A 23,798-nucleotide genomic window follows, 5' to 3' on the forward strand; every position below is an offset into this window, starting at 1 on the left:
AGGAAGATCAGTAATGAGCAAATGGTATTATAGGCAGCACTTCTTCTGTTCTTGAACTTTTCGGAAGCTTCCAAGGGGCACTAGGGTTTTCCAAAGGCCATGAGAACCACAGGTTATTAGTTTAGTCTCAAGGCTTAAGACAGGGGAATTCAATTTGCAGCTCTGCCACCAAATCCATTATTTCATTTCCAATCTACCCTGAAGTGAGAAATGTGAGGCCTTAAGATTTGATCCCTATAATGCACTCTGCAACTGGAGATTGCAGCTACTTTAAACTGTTAGCAGCTTATCGTCTCCCATGGTTAATACTGAAAGAAGCAAATATCTGTGGCCCAGGGCTTGCACTGTCAGCTGGTATGGATTTCAGGGAATCAACACTTTGGAAGACAAGAGAGTTATACTGAATAAGACTCCATATTTAGGAAATGTGTTTAAATCCTTTTCTCCCTTCTACATTACATCATACATAATGAGATATTTTACTATAGCCCATTGTTTGTTCTGTTTTTTAATTGCAAACAACCCTGCTCTACACACTCCTTTTGCTTCATCATGTAAGTTGGAATTGACCGATGGTGTACATATAACACGGTGTTAAAAAGCAGACACACAACAGTGGATTTTTCTTTCCCTAAAAAATTGCCACAGAGAAGCTATTGTAACATTTTCTAGAGACAGTGTAAGGGTTTAAGACTAGAATGGAACTGATTTCATTTTTAATTTTGATTGTTTTCATCCTTGTTATGAACACGGTATCTGACCTAAGCCTTCAAAATAAAAATGCAAAATAGTAAACATTTCTTTTCTGCCTATTGCTCCTGTACGCACATCAGCCAGGCAGGATGGATTCAAGCTCCTGTAACACTCCAGGAATCCAATGTTTAGAAACACCTTGGGTGATTTGCGACACTGCATGAGTGGAACTCCACCCCTTCCTCTCTCCCCCCTGCAGCCACCCCCACAAACACCTGCAAGTTGGCATAATAGGAAGCATCTCCTTGCCTACTCTGTATATTACTGTATCCCTAGAAATGTGCAAATTTGCAATGCGAACACACACACACACACACACAGAGAGAGAGAGATTACAAGACAGTGAGGTCTTCTCCAGTCACTTTTTCAATCACTTGCTGGCCTTGCCCATGTCAAAAAAATACCCTCGCCATTCCACCCTCTTTTAAAACTCAGTTCCAGCACTTACTCTAGGATTTCATTATATTCAATAGTCTCCTCCAAATTCTGCAGGTTGGGATTGACACTACGTATCGCTCGCATATATGCTTTCAACAACTGAATGTCACGTTTCTGAAAGAAACAGAGTAAACGAGAAGATGAAAGCTGCAGTTTTTCAAATAAGATTTTGAGAAAGACCTGGTTAAAAAAAAATATGTCCCCGACGTTTAGATCTCTCCATTATGAGACGGTAATGGGATGCTAGGTATGGACCTAGTGAAGAGTCAGGGAACATAAAACGCATAGCGTGGTTGAAGCTGAGGGAATGTGGACCTATCTCCCATTTCTCCAGGATAGGAAGAACATGGGAACCCTACATTAGGATGACCTGAACTTTCTAAAGGAAAAGTGGGATATAATAAATATGCCCTGTAGGCATTCCGTGATTCCTGAAAATAAGACCTTTTTTCCCGGCAGGGCTCTCGTGCCTTCAAAAGTTTCATGACAGGCATAAAACCACAACCAATGGCCATCAAGGATCAGACTAAAGGTGCATTTAGCTTCTCACAAGTCAGCCAGATGTTTTTGGGAAGCCCACACAGCAGGACTTGGAGGCAAAAGTACTCCCCTGTAGCTTGCTACATGCGACTTGCATTCAGAGGCAAACTTTAGCCATTTGTATGAGCCAACAGTTTTTGAAGGCGTCATAAGCCTGCCACAACTAGGTGGCAAAGCCAGCACTGCATGGAGTTTGTTCTTACCTTCTCCTTGACCCCTCCTTTCTTCAGCTCTGTGTCACTTCAAGCTCCCAATTTTCTGCCTGCCAACTCATCAGTCCTGCTTCCTTTAGCCTCTCTAGCTCTGAGGCAGCATCTTTCCCCTTTTCTCCTCCAATTTCCCACCTTGCCAATACAGTGGTACCTCGCAAGACGAATGCCTCGTAAGACGAAAAACTCGCAAGACGAAAGAGTTTTTCGTTTTTTGGGTTGCTTCGCAAGACGAATTTCCCTATGGGTTTGCTTCGCAAGACAAAAACGTCTTGCAAGTTTCTCCACTGAAGCTTCATGTCTGCGTATTCATTTGTGGTTTTGTAGGACATCTTAGGGTAGCAGTTACATCTTGCGTGCATTTACATTGTCTCAATTTTGGGGGGTGTATGTGTGTGTAAAATTATTAAACAGAAATGCATGATTAAGCCTGCCAATAGACTCTACAGTTCAGAGAACAAAAGGATGGAAGGAGCTCCGCCTGGTGGCTTTTGCGTAAAACTGCAAATTGTGGAAATATATCATGACGGGGAGTCAAGGTTCTAGTTTATGAATGAATACTAGCCTCAATGCATTCCTATGGGAATCCGTGCTTCGCAAGACGAAAAAGCTCGCAAGACGAAAAAAACTCGCAGAACGAATTAATTTCGTCTTGTGAGGTACCACTGTATACAGCTAGTTGGCAACCCAGTCTCAGGGCTCCCTGGCCCAAATGCGTTTATCTTCTGGGACCATTTCTCATCTTGCCACAGTAGCCCTGCCCCTCGAGTCACTGAGATTTGAGTTTCCAGTTAAACAGATGCTTCAGAGGAGGCTGTATGTTAGAATTCTATATGGCTGCATTTTATTAGCACACAAATAGTGTTACTGAAGGAACACTTTACGAGAGAGGAGGCATGCCTCTCTCTCAAGTGTCAAATTTATTGCTCATTCACATTCCTTTTTTACCTCTCGGGTGGCAGCTAAAGAGGCCAGAAAGCACCATTCAAGGTATCAAATTTGACTCAGGAGTTGCCACTTGGCTCACTGATATTCTAAAAGGGGTCTCATTAGCTCAGCCAATAGGATCTAGAGGTTCCAGCACTAGAACAAAAAAATGCATTCACATAGAACAGTGGTACCCTGGTTCTCAAACGCCCTGGTACTCAAGCAACTTGGAACCCAAACACTGCAAACCCAGAAGTAAGTGTTCCGGTTTGCAAACTTTTTTCGGAAGCTGAACATGCTCTGTTTTGAGTGCCACGCTTCCGTTTTGAGTGTTATGCTGAGGTCTGTCTGTTTTTGCTATTTATTTTGCGTTTTTGTGACTTTCTTGTTTTGTTTTTGTGACTGTGTGGAACCCAGTTCAGCTACTGATTGACTGTGTGACTGCGTGATTGTTTATTGCTTTCATTTTATGGATCATTGGTCTCACTTGATAGTAAAATTCATGTTAAATTGCTGTTTTAGGGGTTGTTTTTAAAAGTCATGGAACGGATTAATCCATTTTGCATTACTTTCTATGGGAAAGCACACCTTGGTTTTGGAACACTTTGGTTTTGGAACCAACTTCCGGAACGGATTACGTTTGAGAACCAAGGTACCACTGTACACTATATAAATACCATTCAATGATAATGTCCTGTAGTACTAGACTGCATTACTGCTCAAAGCTACAAAAGGAACTTTCAGTATCTGAAAGGTTCTAGCCTCTGTATTTTAAGAAAAACCAACTGTCACATTGTGAATGCCCCTTTTGGATATTTTACAGCCACTCAGAACTTGAGAAGAATCCAGAGTCTAAAAAATATTTGAAATCCATCTGGGCAAGAGTCTTTTGAAATCTTCCCTTCCTCCTTAAGATCAGGACTCAGCTATAACACTTACACAATACTTCAACTCAATATTCCCTATCTTCTAACAACATCTCAATATTCCCTATCTTCGAACAACAACACACACACCCCCATTGATTTTTCATCCTCTGACAAATTCTGAACTAACAAGAGAGGTAATTTAGTCCTTTAGCCATTTCTCATGGCAACACAAACTCTTATCGGTTATTTGAGCTTGCCTGGGGAAAGAGGAATTGTTTATCTACTTAAAGGAGCCACAAAGACTGCTGCAAAAGAAGCTGTTACCTGCTCCGCTAGCTGGTGCTTATGTTCTGCTGAAGTCTTTTCCAACTCAGCTATCCTTGTCTGTTGCTGCTGCACCACTGACCGCAAGTGTTTGATGCAGTTATGATTCGGTAACTCATCTTTGGGCATTTCCAAGCTGCATGGAGAAGGAACAGCAAGAATTGAGAAAGGTGATTAAGCAATGGGTGTCTTCTAATAAAAACTCATAGTTAGGTGACCTGCAAACAATGCGGAAGCAAAAATCTATACTTTAAAGCAAACTGGGACTGAAGTCAGTAGTCTCAAGTTACCAGCTGCCAGTATTGCGCAACTCAACTGTCCCTCACGCATCATAAAAGCTGTCTCATATTAAGCTTGACCAGGTGGACCACACAACCAATGTCTCTCTCCTGCTGATTTTTCCAGTTCACGCTGGCATGGGAGTGAAGCCCTACTGGCTATAGTAAAAGGTAAAGGGACCCCTGAACCATTAGTCGTCGCCGACTCTGGGGTTGTGGCGCTCATCTCGCTTTATTGGCCGAAGGAGCCGGCGTACAGCTTCTGGGTCATGTGGACAGCATGACTAAGCCGCTTCTGGCAAACCAGAGCAGCGCATAGAAACGCCGTTTACCTTCCCACCAGAGTGGTACCTATTTATCTACTTGCACTTTGACGTGCTTTTGAACTGCTAGGTTGGCAGGAGCAGGGACCGAGCAACAGGAGCTCACCCCGTCACGGAGATTCGAACCACCGACCTTCTGATCGGCAAGTCCTAGGATCTGTGGTTTAACCCACAGCGCCACCCGCGTCCCGTCCTTACTGGCTATATAAAACCCTTAGACCAGGGGTGCCCAAACTTTTTCCAAAGAGGGCCAGATTTGATGAAGTGAACATGCATGAGGACCGACCGAAGTTGTTGCTTTTTTATGATTTTACCCCAAAGTTCTTGAGCTTTTTTTAAGGATTGAAGTTGTTGGGGTTTTACCCCAGGAGATAAACTGCCACAGGGGCTGGATTAAACCAACTGGCGGGCCAGATTAGGCCCCCGAAACAGACTTTGGACATGCCTGCCTTAGACAAAGCACTGAACTATGACATTGGGTCAGACCTAGCTGAATACTTACCCGCATCCCTGCTCACAAGTCACAGGCCGCTTTGGATTGTGTTCACAGTCGTTGAGGTGAGACATCAGGTTGTCAAGTCGCACTACAGCGGTACAACCAAAAACAGCGTTGTCACATGTGATCTGCAGCTTAGATAGCATATTACGCATGATCCGAGGAACAGGCCGCAAGTGAGCCACGGTCACCACACTTCGGTCCACGGGGCAAGTCTGTTGTTGGGAGAACCACTGGGTGATGCAGGCATTGCAGAAGGCGTGCTCGCAATGAGGAGCCTGTGCAAAGAACAGAGCAAGGTATGCCAATGCAGGTTACATCAGGTTCATGCTACTGGTTTGTGGCCTGTGTTCATGTGTGCTCTTGTTTTCCATGTTTTTCACAAATAAGAGAGAAAGAGTTGGAAGAAGAACAGAACTTCGACCAATAATTTAAGCCAATCTAAGCTACTAACGGCAGATGAAGATAGCTCATTTTGGCTATAACTTACGAGACACTGAAGCAGAAACACAGGACAACTGCCATCAACCAAAGGATATGAAAATCATCTACTGCCTTTGAGATAGATCTCTCTCTCTCTCTCTCTCTCTCTCTCTCTCTCTCTCTCTCTCTCATCAAGCCTATTGCAAATCATACTTTGCCATTTCAGTGCTGGTGTGGTACAAGCAGAAGAAGAAGAGGAGTTTAGATTTGATATCCCGCTTTATCACTACCTGAAGGAGTCTCAAAGCGGCTAACATCCTCCTTTCCCTTCCTCCCCCACAACAAACACTCTGTGAGGTGAGTGGGGCTGAGAGACTTCAGAGAAGTGTGACTGGCCCAAGGTCACCCAGCAGCTGCATGTGGAGGAGCGGGGAATCAAACCCAGTTCACCAGATTATGAGTCCACTGCTCTTAACCACTACACCATGCTGGTTCCGTAGAGATCAATGGAAGGAGGTTACATTCATCACTGTGCAAGGTGTTCAACTCAAGAATGAATTGTTAAAATAAATCTTGATGATTTGAAAAATTCACTTCACAGGGCAAAATAGCACAGTACCTCTCCCTTTAACCAGCTGTTTTCATTGCACTGCCTGTGGGCGTAACATAGATAATCCTCCAAATAAGGCACAGTTGTAGTGATAACTCTTCTTCCGGAGAAGATTTATTCATGCACAAATGTACTTCACCAGCTCAGCTACTCGTCTCACAGCTATGCCTCCCAGGCATTGCCAACTGACAGAAGGCAGAAGTTTAATTTCCTATAAACTCATTCGCAATTGCTTGGTTCTCACCGTGCTTTCTGTCTTATGATAATGGCGAGGAATTCAGCGTAGTGCTAAGGAGAATGTTCCATCTGGCAAGTCGAAATGCTTGTGCTGATGGAGCAATTTCCCCTCTTCTCACCTCCTCCAGCCTATCTGCTGTTCTTCGGTTTCCCCCAACCCGAGCCAACCTGGGGGGGGGGGGGCAGGGGGTAGAGAAAGGGGGGAAGCCCTGTTGTGCTAGCAGAAGTCCTTGAGTTGGCTTCTGCTAGCAAGATTCATTAGCTGAATCGGGCCAATTTTCTTAGTTTCTTCCTGTGTGCTCTCAGGTTTTTCCTGGACATCTGCTACACTAAGCTCTCCTAGACTCAGCATGTGCCATATGCTTCCAAATAAGCCAGTGATGTAGCTGAGAATGGTCAACCTGTTGAGCACCATAAGCCAACAGAAGGTTTAAAATACACTGTTGCTGAAATCACAAAATGGTCATTCATCAAGTGTTTGCATTGCTGCATTTGGACCACAAGACCAACACTTGTGGAAGTGACACAACTGGCTTGGGAGACCCATAAACATCACTCATGAATTAGTCTGCTAAGAAGTAAAGTTACTGCCTTATGACGGCTGTAATACAGTGTATTCAAATCTTGGCAAACAAAACAGATTTCTGTACTTTTACTAATAGTCTACAATTATTTTTTAACAGGGACTTTTTGTACATTTTTATTTATTTTCAGGAAGGATGTCTAGGTACAGAATAAGTGTGTCCTCAGCAGTACAGATGTTTGTCGTTTTTAAGGCAGTAATAGTTATTGCAAAGGTTAATGAATGCAATACATCAAGTAACAATAGAACAAATAACTACCCCCCACCCAACAAAATAAAATTCTTTGTGAGCAATTCACACAAAGCGCATGCTCCAGGAAACCCTTCAGCAAATCTCTATTGCAGATGGGAGACACAGAAGATTAACAGGGACATTTTAACCTTAGCAAGCAATTAGAGGCTAACAATACTGCATTTGCTCACTGACTCATCCCCATATAAACAGAAATACAGGCAAAGGCCTCCAGCCTACACCCTGACCCAATATGAAGAGAGGTGGCGGGGGCGGCTGGGTAATGCACAACACATATTCAATCTAAAAGGGAGTTAGGAAAGTTCAGAAGCTCTCGGTCTATTTCCTCTCCCATTCTCCCAAGCTTAATGACTTCCTGTTCAGAGAAAATCAAGATGTGCAGCTGAATAGCACATGTTGCTCTCCATTGTATGAACCGTATCACAATGGATTAGATGCAATGTGCATTCTGAGGCAGTTTTTAGAGTGTCGCTTCAAATTTAAACGCAAAACAGTCTGTCTTGCACAAGAGGGAAACAATTTGAGTTTAACATGCTTAACTAGCTTGCTAAGAATAATGTTTCTAGTGCGATCAGAAATACCGTTTAACACTAAGATATTTTGCACACATACCATAACAAAACACTTGAATATTTTAGGTAGACTGATCTCTCATGGCTACTGCGAACCAGCTAGTTCTGGTAGGTTGTATCCAACAAAATCATTGTATTTGCAACAGAACTTCCCTTCCTTCTCCTCCTTCCTCCCACAAGACTACTCCAAAATCTGTTCTGGAACCCCCAGAACAGATTTGGGGGGCTTTGCTGTGCTTGTGGAAGTCATTCCATGAAAGCAATTATTTCGTTGAATACAAGCTTCTGTCTCCTCTGACAGGTTGGAACAGCATTTTAACTTGACTGATGCATTTTACAGGGTCACTAATTAGCAAGAGAAAATGCCTTCTCTGTTCAGTGCACAAGATGTGACTGACGAGGTCCATCTCGCCCCCTGATTGCTCGTTTTCCATTGCTTTCTGAAGACTTTGTTTTAGCAGGCTCTGGGCAGACTGTGTGATTTTTTTGCTTCATCCGAAAATTTGTTTCTCGCTTTTTGATTTTCTGCCACCCCCACGTTTTGCTTTTTTTTTAAAAAAAAGTTTAAGCAATGTTTTTTTAAAAAAATAAAAAAATGATATTTGCTTTTAATGCTTGTTTATATCAGGCTCCTTGGGGACTTCATTTTGAAGTGAAAGGAGGGATAAAAATCTGAATAAAGGAAAAGCAAAGGCCCCTTCAGGATTAGGGTCCCATACCTGCATATGGAGCAAGCACCAAAGCCAGCCATGTAACATGCAGCAAGGTCATATTTTTGGTTAATGCTTCTTCGTGCAAATGTTACATAAGGAGACCTACTAAGATAAGAATAGTTTCTGCCAGTTCCCTGTGCAAAAATAAACTCATGCTCCAGCAGTTCCAGCCTCTCAAGAAACAGAAGCTTTTGTTCTGAATGTGGAATGACAACTCCCAGTATGCCTAGTTATACAAGTATCTGAAGGTTCATCGTCATCTAGTTACCAGCTACCTGCAAGACAGAGAGCTGAATTCAAACTAAATGGTTTTTTCCTTTTAATGATATTCCAAAGCACTTTTGCGGCTACTCAGTGCTTCTTTCATATGCAAGCCGAACAAGTCAATCTAAAATTCAGCAGCTAGCTGTTTAGCTTAATTCATCTTTACAAGAATACCCTGCCAGCAAAGAAATCAATCCTTTACCTATCCAGTTCACTTTAGCTACAGATAGAAGTGATTTGTCTACTACTGATAAGAGAACAAGACAGGCTCACAGCTGATTGACATATTACCATATTACTATAGGGAAAGCAAAATAGATGCATGTGGTCACATGTGACAATCATATGTGGGGTTGGCTTGAACATATGCTAGGTCCTGCTTGTATGTTTCTGAAAGGCACCTGGTTCTGAAACAGAGGAGCCTTCGGCAAAAATTCAGCAGGACTCTCCTTATGTGTATAAATTGTTAACTAGTTAACATTCACAGTCCTAGGTCTATCATTTTGGAAAATCCAGAAGAAATTGCAACAGATAGTAGAGAAATCATGTGCCCCAATAACCTATATTTTAATACCATGAAGTGCATAGCCTATCATGAAGTCTACTGCCTTTTATATGGATAAACTACCTACCCAATTAGTATTCAGTGATTATCATGGGCTGTTAAATTTGAGCCTGAACTCCAGACAAAGCTCACGATGTTTAACAGATTCCGGTGGAATTTGCATAGATATAGTGTGCATTTTAAAACTTTTTTCTTTGGCTTAATAAATCAGACTAGATTATAGCTTTAAAAATTAAAACAAAGAGTACTATCACATGTATTCTCCCTCAGTCATGCAGCTTTGACAAAGATCTAATACAGCTTTGACATAGAAAACCTTCAGCTTTTCAATAAACTACAAAATTTTTACGCTGACCTACCTGCACTGGCTCCTCCAAGACCCCGCTGCAGATGGGACATATAAGATCTTCATCAACATCCCCTTGAAAACGAGCTACATCATACCCCATTTCTCATCACCGATGCCAAAACCCTAGAAAAAGCAGGAGAGGGGAAACGAAGAACAGTTGAGCACAGAAGATTTGGAGTCTTGCCACAAGAGACGCCAGCATATTCAGATTGCTGCTTCTGTGGAGTCAGTTAAAAGTCATTCTTTTGGCTAGGCTACCTGCCTGCCAGCTAACCTGATAAGGCTGCATTCTAAGTCAGGGATTGACAGAAAAGCTTCAAATCCCTGAAGAGCAGGGTGTGGTGCAGCAGAGACAACTCAACTCAGCCCAATCTGTGTGCACAGATTTGGGTGGTTTGACCCACCCACTAACACCAAATTAGACACTTCCCTCTACAATGCAGAATTACTCATCTCTTCACTTGCATTTTTTAATTCCACACCTTCCTTTTTTTGTTTTCTTCTGTGGAACAACTTGCCTATATGAGCGATGGCAAGGTGTGTCTAAGTTTCACACCAAATTATAGAGCAGGTATGGCAGTAAGGGGAAAGAAGAAAATTTCCATAGCTAAGACAGCTGATGGGGAGGGGGCTCAGTGTAATTAATTCACAGCCTTCTCTAGGAGCTGTAAACGAGCTTGCAAACCTTGCGGGGAGGGGGGGGGGAGAAGCAAAATTGCACAGGCTACTTCCAACAGAGAGTTGAGTGTGACGTCCTCTGAGGGCAGGTAATTTGGGTGCATCCCTATATCAAGCAAGATTGGATCAATCACTCCTGATGTAGTTAGACACACAGCATAATTACCTGCCCCGAGGAGGCTAACTGGATGATGGCACACCCGAGTCTCCCAAGAGTCTGAATTATTTATTTCTTGAAACACATGCTTTGGGAGTGACTGAAAGCTCCTCCAAGAACCGGATCAGAGAATGAACTCTCATGGCTAATTATATAGCCTTCTCCAGCCACGTTCACCTTCCATCTTGTAACCTCCCAATTCTGCGCTCCACACCATCCCACCCTGTCCACCTGCAAACAGAGAGAGATTATCCACCAAGTTTCATACGCCATCAAATTAGGAACACAGAAAGCTGCCAAATCAGACAATCGGTCTATCCAGTTCAGTATCAGCTACACTGACCTCAAGTAGCTGTTCAGCGTTTCAGAAAGTTTATTTTACCCAATTTTGGTGGGATAGAACCTCGGACCTCAGGGCTACCTCTGAGCTACAGTTCTCCATCAGTAATCCATAATGCTGACACAGAGGATTGTCAGGAGAATAAGATGGAAATTGGGGGGGATGGGACAGAACAGATCCTGTCACACCATCTCCTCTAAGTCTAGTTACATACCTTCCAGTTTTTAACACAAAAAATCTCCCTACTCCTTTGTTCCCTCACAAGAAGTGAGCTGAACTGTGAGCTATTATTGCAGTCCTACAAACTGCCCTGTCCGATTCATTTAAAAACTCTTGCACCTTGATAGAGACAAGTGAAAAATTTCCAGTGTAAGGGCCAGCCTCTGTCAAGATCTTTATCTTCCCCAAGGGAAGCATATAGCCATTGGCCGAGAAAGGATTAATGGTACACCTTTCCGTAATGCTACTTTGAAGTGACTTGCACGGCTCCTGGAATACTTCAAGAGCAGACGGCTCATTTCTGCTCACTCAGGGACCAGCTTCTAGGGGAAAAGTTGCTGTAGAGATGACATTGCACTCTTCATCATAAGTTGGCAGCTTGTTGGTTATATCTTTAGCTGCCTGAATTATGACATCAAAGGAGTAACAGAGACTTTCTTCATTTGCAAAATGTAGTCCTATTGGCCAATCTGACCTTAGTTTTAAGATTCTAAACCGATATGGCATATTTTATTGTCCGGAAGCATTCAAACATGGGAACTTAAGTAGCACAAAAAAACATATTCAATAACTGATAAAACCCAATATGATTAATGCACCATTGCAAGTCCGAAGCAAATGAAGAAAATATTATCACCTCAAATATCCCAACTAGTCTTTTATGTACAACAGTATGTTCCTTTTGACAGGAAATATAAATTTATGAATACAGCATAATATTACAAAAGCAAGAGATATTGCAAAGAATGAAAGAATCATTACATTAGAGCCAAATGACAAAATAAATGAACTCCAAAAGGCCCAAAGGTACCAATATTTTAAAGAATGAGTCTTATAAGTAGAAACTTATACTGCTAGCCGCCCGATGGCATAAGTGCTCGAGCACTGATAGTAAAATAATTATGAAAGTATGGTACAGTTCAGGGATGAATTTAACTAAACTGCTCAGAATGGGAGAAGGGAGTCCAAAGCAAAATCAATTTGGGGAAAAAAATGTGTCCTTTTTATGACATATATAGAGAAAAATTACAGGATACAATCTTTTAATGCTTTTTCATAGCTGTGATAAAATGTAACAAATATATACATGGTTTGCAGCGCCGACAAATATATTCTTAATAACTAATGAAATGTTCCATAAGATTAACAGGTGTGGGTGGGTGGGTGGGTGACTGGGAGTGGCCACCGGGACCATATAACACCAGTCCTGAGAGATCTGCGTTGGCTCCCAGTACGCTTCCAAGCACAATTCAAAGTGTTGGTGCTAACCTTTAAAGCCCTAAATGGCCTCTGTCCTTTATACCCGAATGAGCATCTCCACCCACATCATTCAGCCCGGACACTGAGGTCCAGCGCCGAGGGCCTTCTGGCGGTTCCCTCATTGCAAGAAGTGAGGTTACAGGAAACCAGACAGAGGGCCTTCTCGGTAGTGGCGCCCGCCCTGGGAATTCCCTCCCATCAGATGTCAAGGAAATAAGCAGCTATCCAATTTTTAAAAGGCAGCCCTGTTTAGGGAAGCTTTTAATATTTAATGTTGTGTTGTTTTTAACACTCAATTGGGAGCTGCCCAAAGTGGCTGGGGAAACTCAGCCAGATGGGCGGGGTATAAATATATTCTTATTCTTAAAAATGTATGTATGTATTGTATGCTTATTTATAGATTGTTTTAGAAAATTATTACAAAAAAAATATTCAAGCATGGACACAGAACGGCATCAAAATAATGCATTTTACAAATAAGAACACAATTAAACCCATTTTGCAGTTGGGGAAACCCAAGACAGGGAGAAGTGACTCACCCAAAACCAGAAAGCAGATGACATGAGGAGTCCACATTATCAATTTAGCAGCATGATCACCAGTTTAATTTGCCTCTTGTAGTAAGTTATGCACTGCTGATAATCAGAAATAAAGGGTTCAGTCTGTACATTCAGTGAGATTGCTTCTACTAGATGCTCAGATTAAAAAGGCACATTTCTAATGAGATGGCTAGGGCAACATGGCTTGCTGCTGAGTGATCATGTTCAATATTTAGGCCACTTCTCACTACTTATCTCTGAATAGCATAGATACACAAAGAAGAGCTTTGAAAGGTCACCCTGAGTGGACAAGAGGGGAAAAGGCACACACAAAACGGCAGGAATATACAGCTCATGGCCAAACAGTCTATCCAGGCTGGAACAATTTGTCTGGAAAGCCGATGGCAGCTGCCCAAATTATAGGGTGTTCGTAAGTTTTTAAAGGAGCACCCAAATGAATCATGTCTGAAAGTCACAGCGCACCTAGGGATTTTTCAGTATACTCAAGTTCAAATGACAAATGAGACCTGTTCAATAGTTTGGCTGAATTTTATAACCCATAAATACCTTTAAAGATTTCCACACAACCTAAATCATCTTGATGATTCAAATGGCAACAGAAGATGCAACAAAAAATATTATTGCTTGGGAACTAAACGTGATAACCACAAACCCACATTCTACTTCATATTCTGTTTACCAAGACTGTTGATCCAATCATTAAAAAGTATCTTAACACAAATAGTATTTTATCTAGACTTCAAACAGACTTGAATCTCAGAAGTCATGATTTGTTATCACTGCAATAGCCACTACTACATTTCTTAGAGATCTCGGTCTAAGAAAATAACCTAGTAAATAAATTCCCACCACCATTTGAAACTATTTTCAGTGTTATGACATTCCGAAAGTGTATCAAGGAATAAATCTGTCTACTTCTCTGAGAGGAGAAACACAATTTAGTCCTACAGAGGGAATCTAACCTTTGCCTAAGTTCTGATACACTTTGAAACTGAGAACCAAGTAGTATTACCACATAACAGGTACAAGCATCCTTCCCTGCTCTTGTAAGCTATGTTGGTTTTTTTTGCTTTTAGTGAGGTTTCCTAGTTCCATAATAAAAAGACCACTGCCCAGGAAAAGGAATATGAATACACACACATCCTACAGTGGTCCACAAGGCTCGGACACAGTCAATTTGGACAATCAGATTCAGAATACAAACTGCACGTACCTCTGATAGCTGGGCAGGAAAACAAATTGCAGTGGCTACAGCTTGTTCTGTCGCAGTGCCACAAGTAGGAAGTTGCAGTTGCCAGCATTACCCCCTTCTACTACTGGAACTACAGAGCCACTGCCCTTCAGTGCATGTAAAGGTAAAGGTACCCCTGACCATTAGGTCCAGTCGTGGTCGACTCTGGGGTTGCGGCGCTCATCTTGCTTTATTGGCCAAGGGAGCCGGTGTACAGCTTCCAGGTCATGTGGCCAGCATGACTAAGCCGCTTCTGGCAAACCAGAACAGCAAACAGAAACCCCCTTTACCTTCCCGCCGGAGCGGTACCTATTTATCTACTTGCACTTTGTTATGCTTTTGAACTGCTAGGTTGGCAGGACCAGGGACTGAGCAACAGGAGCTCACCCCGTCATGGGGATTCGAACCCCCGACCTTCTGATCATCAAGCCCTAGGCTCTGTGGTTTAACCCACAGCACCGACCAAGTCCCACTCAGTGCATGTAGGCTTCACTAACTTTACACAGGAACAGACCCCTTGGTTAAAAATACACTAACAAAGAATTCTCTTATTAGTTCCAAATACGTTTCCAAGTCTTATTTCCAGCTTTGCAAATGATTCATTCTTGTGATCCCAAGATGCCACTTTGATTTGCTCTATCTTTAGAAGCAGGTATAATATTTAGCCAAACCATAGTGAGAGGTTCTTTGAACTTTAATACTTCCAAATGGAAAAAAAAAACAAAAACAAGAAAAACTCACAGTAAGGAGAACTTCACTCCGGCTTGCAGAGTCAACTTCACATAAATGAGAACTATCATAGTTTGTTCCGCATGTAGGATAGTAGCAAAACTGAACAGAACAAGGCAACAACCATTTGGTACCTGGATAACAGTTTCCTAAGATTGTATAGCCTTCAAAATATTTAGGTAGCAAGGCTTCCTTCAGTTCTACCAAATGCTAGGAAGCTCTGAAGGGTTTTCAGAGCAATACCATAATTAGTTCAAAGTCCAGTGGAAGTCTATCAATGTACAATGCTTGTGCAGGATCTCTGGTAGTACAAGCTCAAAGATTGGTGGTCAGTAACTGTGAAACCTAGACTGGTACACACTATTCAGTAGAAAATGCAGACATCCTTTAATTGTGGAGAGATTGCATCACTGGTGGGGAACCTATAGCTCTCCGGCATACATGTTTTGATGCTGATGCGATGTTCACAAATTATTAATCAAAATACCCAATTGAATGGTTCAGCTGTTAGACAGTCTAGTTTTAGCTGTGCAATGGGAGTTTATCAGGTTGATATGTGGCACAAGAAAATAAAAGATGAGCAGGAATAAAATAAAATAAAAGATGAGTAGGAGAAACATGTGACACATGTTGTAGTATCCAAAGCAAAGTTTTATCTAGAAAAACAAATGCAAAATTACCCAGGACAATAGCCCCTGGATTTGAAAGCATACTTAAAAACACTGACTGGGTTTGGCATTAGAAATATACAGACATTTTATTAAGATAAAATCTGCAAAGGAGCAGTGAATATCTGCTTAATGCCCAAATGGATTTTCCAGTGTTATTTTGGACTAACCCTCCCCCATTCCATACAGAAAGCTAAGAGCAGTTCTATGACAGTTAATTTAAGGAGAAATTAAATCCTGCTTTATATGCTATTATAATGCATATACAGCCTAGGAGGGTGGAAAGTTGAGAACCATCCTTTCAACCTATTATGGGAAAGAGGCTTATTTAGCTTTCCTTTTAGGAGTACCACAACACCTATACTTGAAATGATGCCAAGTTTTAACTATTACATAGGCATAGGTAGCTTTTCCTATCTCTGGTCTCATATGGTCTCAGAAACTGTTCATGTTTCTGCCTTTTCTTGAAGCATGGATTTAATTGTAACTTATTTTGGTATTACATGGAGGCATATTGCCTGTTACACAAATTTTCAGGAATAGCACTGTATTATCCTGTTTTCTGTAGTCAAATTGTATCATGTGGCTGCAATCAGCTAATGCACCTTATGCTATGTAAGGCTTTTAAAATTCCATTTCCTTGCCAACGACAGGAGGGAGAGGGATTAGACAGCACAATTAAAAACCACAGTCTACTCATGTGAGTGGAGTGCAGGGATTTGGGTATCTTTTTGAAGCAATTGTTATCTGAAATATTGCTGTTGTTTGATCTTCAAATAACAGCATTGTCAGTAACTTCAATTGCTAAAGGAATAGCAACAGACAGCTGACTTACTCATTTCTGTTATTCATTGCAACTTAGTGCTAGAAGCCTACAATTCCCATGCAGCCTATCAGTTTACTGCTTTAGGAGATAGCTTGTAAGCTAAAATGATGAGCTGTCTAATCACAAAAAAAGACGAAAGAGTTTAGGCTACCAATAGTAGAGTTCACAGTTTGAGAGATACAAATTTTGAGATACACACAAAAGGCCCCTTAAAAACCTGAATACAGTAAGTGTGAGGCTGATACACACAATAATAAAAACAACCAAAAAGAATGATGACACATGCCTACACTTGTGGTTTGCTGATGGGAATCTAGTACAGTGGTACCTCGGGTTGTACCTCGGGTTAAGTACTTAATTCGTTCAGGAGGTCCGTTCTTAACCTGAAACTGTTCTTAACCTGAAGCACCACTTTAGCTAATGGGGCCTCCTGCTGCCGCCGCGCTGCCGGAGCACAATTTCTGTTCTCATTCTGAAGCAAAGTTCTTAACCCGAGGTACTATTTCTCGGTTAGCGGAGTCTGTAACCTGAAGTGTATGTAACCTGAAGCATATGTAACCCAAGGTACCGCTGTATATGAAAGCCAACAATCTAGCAGTTGGTTAAAAATCTGAGGTATTTCTAGAAATATGGTTGCCAGAGCCAGACCAACTGCCTGTCACATTAAGAGCTCTGAATAAAAAAAATATATATAGCAGTGGTTTCTCCTATTCTAGTCTGGAATCCTTCCCCTTCAGTTCTCTCCTGCTGTTTTAGGGTACAAGAGCCCTGGTTTGCGACATCAAGGAGAATAGCAGGTAATTGTATTTTATTTATTTAACAGAAATAATTTAAAAGGCACTGGGTTGAAAAGTGCCACTGCTGCATACTATTTCTCAGCCCCGGAACTCTGAAAATGTAGGGTGAATCTCCAGGTAATCTCAGAAAGATTGCATGAAGCCCTTGTTCAGCGCAAAAAGGCCGACATGGGGGATCAAATCAATGGCTCTGGCATTACTAACACCATGCTCTAAGCTAGCTACTTATCTGCACTGGGTGTGACTAAATCAGGAATGGACAACCTGTGGCCTTCTATCTGATTTCAAAACCCCTCTACATGCCATCAGTTCAAGTGAGATCTGTCCCTACCTCTATAGGGCACGGAGAAGGGGTGACCCCACTCATTGCCAATCTATGGTCACTAACAGATTATTTCTAAAGGAACATGGCCCTTAACACACAAACAGTTTTATTCTATCATTTCCCCCCTTACATTTATATCCCTTTTTGTATCGTGGGACCCAAGTTGGTGTATAAGTGGTTTAAAGAGGTCTCCATTTCAGGCATAATCAGATTTCAGGTCTGCCTTGCTTCAGCATGGTGGTGGGCTCATATGCCTTTGGACATAGGATGCCCACCCCTTACTAAATGATCCAGTCATTAGCAACACAGGAGGAAAGGGGGGCCTATTATCAAATGAGACTTTTCACTGTGTCTCTGCATGCTTTGGTTTTGCATTCTTTCAATTAGGAAGCATGCTCAAGCAAAGTGTGACCAGTGGCGTAGCGTGGGGGGTGCAGCGGGGGCCAGCCGCACCGGGCGCAACATCTGGGGGTTAGGGTTAGGGGGTGCAAATCCATGGGTTAGGGAGCGCAAATTACTTGCCTTGCCCCAGGTGCTGACAACCCACGCTACGCCACTGAGTGTGACTCAAGCAAAAGCATAGGACATGAGTGAATCTTACTCTTACAGACATTTTCCATGTGCACGCCTCCAATTTTAATTCAGAAAAGAGCAAGCTACTTAATGTATGGCTTTCTGGGCATTGTAATGTAAATTAAACAGAAAAAGCTTTTGTCATTTTTAAGAGACTCCAGTTTCTATTGGAGCACCCAGAGACATACTAAGAATGTCAACCAGAAGAATTAATGACCTAGTTTGCACATAAAATATCCCTTTTTTCTGTCATCCCCTTTTTTGTTGTCTCTCAGCCTAGCCTACCTCATACAGTTGTTGTAGCAATACAATGGAGACGGGGAGACCTGTGCTTCTTGGAAGAATGGTGGGATATAAATGCAAAAAATAAATAAACAGAATAATGCCAAATTACGGCATAGTGAAAATGTGTGAGCACATGGGTTTCCAGAGAGGAGACCACAGCTGTTGGCTGCTCCTCCTGTCCTGTGAGCCAAGCCATGGTCTGGTTTAGTGTGTCTTCCAAATCCTGACTTGTCTTGCTCAACATAAAGCATGAGCTGCAAACAAACTATGTTCTTGGTTTGCAGCTTGTCGTTTGTCTAGAAAGAGACAAATCACAAGTTCAGGATTGGACAACATGCTAAGTCAACCCATGGCTTAGCTTGCAGCGTCAAGTACAGAGGGGGAGCAAGGTGGTCACGATCTTCTCCCTTGAGAGCCCTTGCGCATGTACATTTGCACTAAGTCCAGTCCTGACATAAGCATCGTTTGGCTTCACATTACATGCAAATCTTACCGATGTGTGAAACAAAAAATGCACACAAAACCTCCAAATACATTTTTAGAAGCAATGTGGCTCATTGTTTAGGAATGTATGTAACAGTCAAGTGCACATCAATGGGCTGTGATACCCTAGAGAAAAATCTAGTTCAAGGTTAGGGCAAAGTTGTTGCAACCCCAAGCCTCCTTTAAAAGAAATGAAAGGCGGGATACTATTCTATGTTAATCTTTTTCCATTTTTATAAAAAAACTGAAAGAACTGAAAGAACTTCTATATAATTATTGCCCTAATGAGACTTCCACATGCTAATTTCCTTTTTATGCACAGCACACCTTGCAGTCTGGATGTCGCTTGGCACAGATAGTCATTATGTAACAGACACTACTACTGGCGCCTGCTTCCAGTGTCTTAAAGTGCTCTCTCTGCCTCCCAGATTTCAAAGTGAGGATAGTCTCTCTTGCTTATTACACAGGCATGTTATCAATTACAGAAATACAAGACAGAGCACTCTGAAATGTTCAAGTATATAACTAAGGTCATTTTGACTCCAATAATTCATCGTTTGACGATAATATTGACTGCACCAGCTCACAGCAAAAATTCCGAAATGTAGGTCTCTTGCACTGAGTAAACTAAACAATTTATTCTTCCTGGTAAATATACTCACACTGCCCTTCACACATTACACAATACAACCTCCACCTACAAATAAATTAATGCTATGAAGCAGTCCTCAGAGTTTACAAGTGTCAATGACTTTACCTCTTGCTTGTGGGAATGTGGGGCTCTATAGGGTTATCAACTCGAAGAACAAGGATGACTTGACTCTGTTGTCAGACAGAAGAAGTAGACATACAGATAATATCTGTAGCTTCTCTTCACAATCTCCCAACAGTACACCTTAAATCGTTTGTGTTCTTGTGTTTTTAGAGTCTGTTTTTTCTAAAGAAATTAATGGTATTTGGTCATGGTAAGCAGACATGAATTTACCAGCAAAATGATATAGTGGTCTACCAGTAAGTAAATTCAAGTACTTAAAAAAAGATGGAAGTAAAAAAAAAGTATGAATAGCCCTTCCAACAGCTTAGAACAAGTAAATTTGCATATCTTCTATTGTCCTGTGAATGTTGTATTTAATTTATCTTCTTTAGTTGGGGAGACAGGAGGAAAACGCCCATCCACATTTGTATTGGACTCAAAACTGTTTTACATTTATATATTGTTTTATTCTCAAATTGCTTTCCTTTTTTTTAAAAAAAATATTTTATTTATTTATACAACAAGAAAAAACACACACACAAAAACACAAATACCAAATTACACACAAATTACAAAAATAACCATAGACACATAATTTTCTTGGCAAACAATAAAACATCTATTGGTCTTAACACTAAAGACCCAACTTCCCGTCTATTCCATATTTCAAATTCATATTACTTACTGCCAATACACATTTTTTTCATAATTAAACTTATTCTCAATAAATCTAATTTCTTCTATCTACCTAGAAACTATTACTGAAGTTCCTTGAATGCTGCAACAGAATTTAAACTACTATATTTTAAAAAAAAATTCTCAAATTGCTTTCCAATGTCTTACATAAAACAGTCCAGAAATTAAATAAATAAATATAATAAAACCTTGTGTAAAGTTCATTACTCAGATCTAGCTCACAGGACCATATTTATAACAACTGGAATTGGCACCTCAAAAGCTCATCTGTAGTAGCGGTCATCATTTCACAACAAGCAGATCAAGACAATATAAAAATCATCTTAACTCATCAGAAGCTACATTCAAGACAAGCAGAAGTCAGTTCAAGAAAGCCATCTTGTCACTAACTGCTTCAGGAGGGCAACACAAGGAGGCATTTACATAAATATAGCTCCAGAAACAATACTTTCTACACAAATAAGTAGTAACTAGGCAGAACAACTTTTTCCATACACACATGAACTATTGACAAGTCCATTCTTGAAAGCAACCACCTTTCATTATTTAAGCACTACTTCCTCCAGTTTAACATCAAAGCCATTGTCATTGCTTGTGTACAGCTTTTAGAGTGTGTTATTCTAAAAATAACCTATGAAACAAACTGGTGATTTTATGTGATATTTCATGAAAGCTTTAAGTCATCTTTTTGCACTTTGTTCATACAGAGTGTTTTTCTCAGGAAAAATGCTGGCACGAAACACAGAGACCAGGAGCTTGTTTTCGCAATGAATGACAGATCATTTTAGTGTTTCTGCAGCCCAAGCATATTATTTTCACAGTGCCAGGCAAATTACTCCCCCCAAAGCGTAACCTTTAATTACCTTCCAGAACATTATGCTTCTGAAAGCAATCATGACACCCAAGTCGAAGATTTCTAAAGAAGGGAGGCAGATCAGCATCTAGTCAAACATAAGCCTCCTAAGTCAACAAAACAGCTACTTGAAGCTGCTTATGTATAGTTCGAACATAAGCTCTGCCAGGCCCTCTGTCTTTCCTTACTTTCACCCAAGAGCAATGAGATCAAAAAAGGAAAAAAAATGGTAATATGGGATCACAGCACCAGGGAGTGTTGTAAAGGAAAAAAAGATTGCTGATTCTCTTTTCATCACCAAGTTGTAATTCAAGTATTAAAATTATGTGAGCTAAAGCAGTATTTTGTTCAATTGGTCTTCCATATTCTGCTTTATTTCACTATTCAAAATGCTGCTGCACACCTGAGTTTCCTTGCCTAGCAATGACTATGTGCCCTCCAATATGTGTCTCTTACCTAACTCACTGTTATGGTGTTCAATAGCTCTTAAAGCTCTGCACTGCCTTGTTCCGTCCTACCTTTTGTCTCTTATCTCACGTTATGCTCCTGGCAGATTTCTTTGCCTCCTCGTTCTCCATTGCTTGCATATATTCAGTGGCTTTATCTTTGTTTCCTTTAAGAACTTCTTTTAAAAATAACAGCAAGAGAGTGTTCCACAGAAAAGGAGCAGCAAAGGCTCAAAGTTAGCCTTTTCTCCCTAAAATTTTATTCTTTCCTAAACGTAAAAATATCTACCCATCAACTCTGCTATACCGTCAATTTAACAGAATTTTAGGCACGTGCTCAATTTCTTTCTCTCTCATTTTGCCACGACTTAGTGTATTGTGCCCTTTCCTTACAGCAACATCCACAGCGATTAACCTCCTAGCAGTTCTCTTGTACTCCCTGGCAGGCTCTGAGCCATCACTTAGGAATTAGTACTACAGGAAATATTGTTTTTCTGGCATAGAAGCAACAACCTTCAGCAGATGCTGTTTGCTTTAAAGCAATAAGGCTTTCAGCTAGGAATCTTTGTTATTGCCAATTATGGTACAGAAAACACCCATAGGACTCAAACATGTCCTGTTCCAGAAACAGAGGATCTATAGAGTAAGTTTTCAGGTGCTTCTGAAAGAGCTGAATTTGATATCTGCATTTTATGTAGCTTCCCAAAAGTGACCAAAATAGTCCTACATGTACGAACTTTTGTCATCCACCATTGTTTGTCAAACAATGCAATGCAGAGAAGCCATTGGTGTTTGGGCTGCATAGCATAGATTATAAATGAATGCACCATAGTTGTAGAATTGAAGATCCTTTCAATATCTTATTTCGATTGGCAAATCTCTCCAAAGCTTTCATTCTAAAAGTTTCTAATGACAAAATAAAAATAGAATGTGCATACAAATATAGGACAACAGCACCCAGCTTGGGGTTTTGTTTTGGCTTTTGCCTTTCCCATAAGAACAGGATATGTCACAAACTGAATCCATCAATCCATTTAGTTGAATGCACAGCCACTGTTAGATTTCAATACAAAGAGAAATGCAGGTGCGTTAGCCCCAAACACCCTTTGAGCTCTGACAAAGTTGCTTTACCTTCTGTAGAAGAATTCCTTCCTGAACAGCAATAAGACAAAGATGACTTTCGATTGCTCTTTTCAAAGAGTATATGACAGTGGCCCATCTTCTTCCTGCTCTTCCTCATTCAGACTAAGTTGTCATTCTTCTCTGCAGCCATGATCTGTAGCCAGAGGAACATACAAAAGGAGAGACAACACCAGACGTGAAATTATATTACAGATTACAAGCATTGCGGCAAGACATGTAGTTGCTCTATACTACTATTAACAACGACAAGAACATACATTAAGCTATTTATACCCAACAAACAATACTTCATCAACTATATCATAAGACATGTGGACATAATTTTGCACTAGTAATTTACTTCATGCACAAAATTATAAGACGGCAAGGCATGTTATTAAAATGTAGTTCATTTCCATGCCCTTGGGCAGGGCAAACGATTCATTATGTACTAGTACTGTATTATGTTTTCGGCATTTAAACACCAATTTCCCAAGAGCAAAAAGCTTGATATGAAGCAATATTGCCCAATAAGGTTGATCAGCTGGTACGATTTCCATGCAATAAAGTTCCTTTCTATAATAGATTTGAAATCCTAAATCAGGGGACATTTAAAAACACATTTTAAGTAGCCATTAACCACTGTCCACCCCAAAATAAAGTGTAACCTTATATGAAACACTACTACGCTAACCTTTGAGACAGGTTTTCCTGGGCCATAACCAAACATAAGGTTGGCAGCTGGATTAGACTATAAAACTGGATGCTGGTTCACAGGCACTGGTGCAAGCGGATCACTTACTCCTTTAGCTTTGCAACCTGCCATGCTCTCTGCCCCTGGGAAGCAGCAATTTATTTATTGCATTTATATTCTACCTTTCCTCTAAGCAGCTCAAGTTATTCTCACAACAACCCTGTGAGGTGGGTTAGGCTGAGAAAAAGTGATTGGTCCAAGGTCACCAAGGGATCTTCATGGTTGCATGGGGATTTTGAACCCTGAACTACAGCTATTCAAAAGTGGCTATGCTGCATTACTGCACCATAAAATTACTTATTTTGAGCATGGAAGG

General features: G+C 41.0%; 1 protein-coding gene across 4 annotated transcripts in view; it reads right to left on the reverse strand.

Annotated features, from left to right (window-relative positions):
• Positions 1–23,798, reverse strand: part of RNF41 (ring finger protein 41) — a 31,521-nt gene that overhangs the window by 2,225 nt on the left and 5,498 nt on the right. The window contains exons 2-7 of one of the 4 annotated variants that reach the window (XM_081898919.1): positions 22,738–22,882; positions 12,920–13,015; positions 9,737–9,849; positions 5,164–5,435; positions 4,061–4,196; positions 1,202–1,305 (exon numbers count right to left, since the gene is read on the reverse strand). In XM_081898919.1, the coding sequence (XP_081755045.1) occupies positions 1,202–1,305; positions 4,061–4,196; positions 5,164–5,435; positions 9,737–9,826 (602 nt within the window). In that variant the 5' untranslated portion in view covers positions 9,827–9,849; positions 12,920–13,015; positions 22,738–22,882. Of the gene's footprint in view, positions 1–1,201; positions 1,306–4,060; positions 4,197–5,163; positions 5,436–9,736; positions 9,850–11,240; positions 11,270–11,352; positions 11,553–12,919; positions 13,016–22,737; positions 22,883–23,798 lie in introns of those variants that run through there. The other 3 variants (XM_081898920.1, XM_081898921.1, XM_081898922.1) reach the window with 3 other exon arrangements.

Source organism: Podarcis melisellensis (genome assembly GCF_964234715.1).
Source record: "Podarcis melisellensis genome assembly, chromosome: 2".
Classification (NCBI taxonomy): Eukaryota; Metazoa; Chordata; class Lepidosauria; order Squamata; family Lacertidae; genus Podarcis; species Podarcis melisellensis.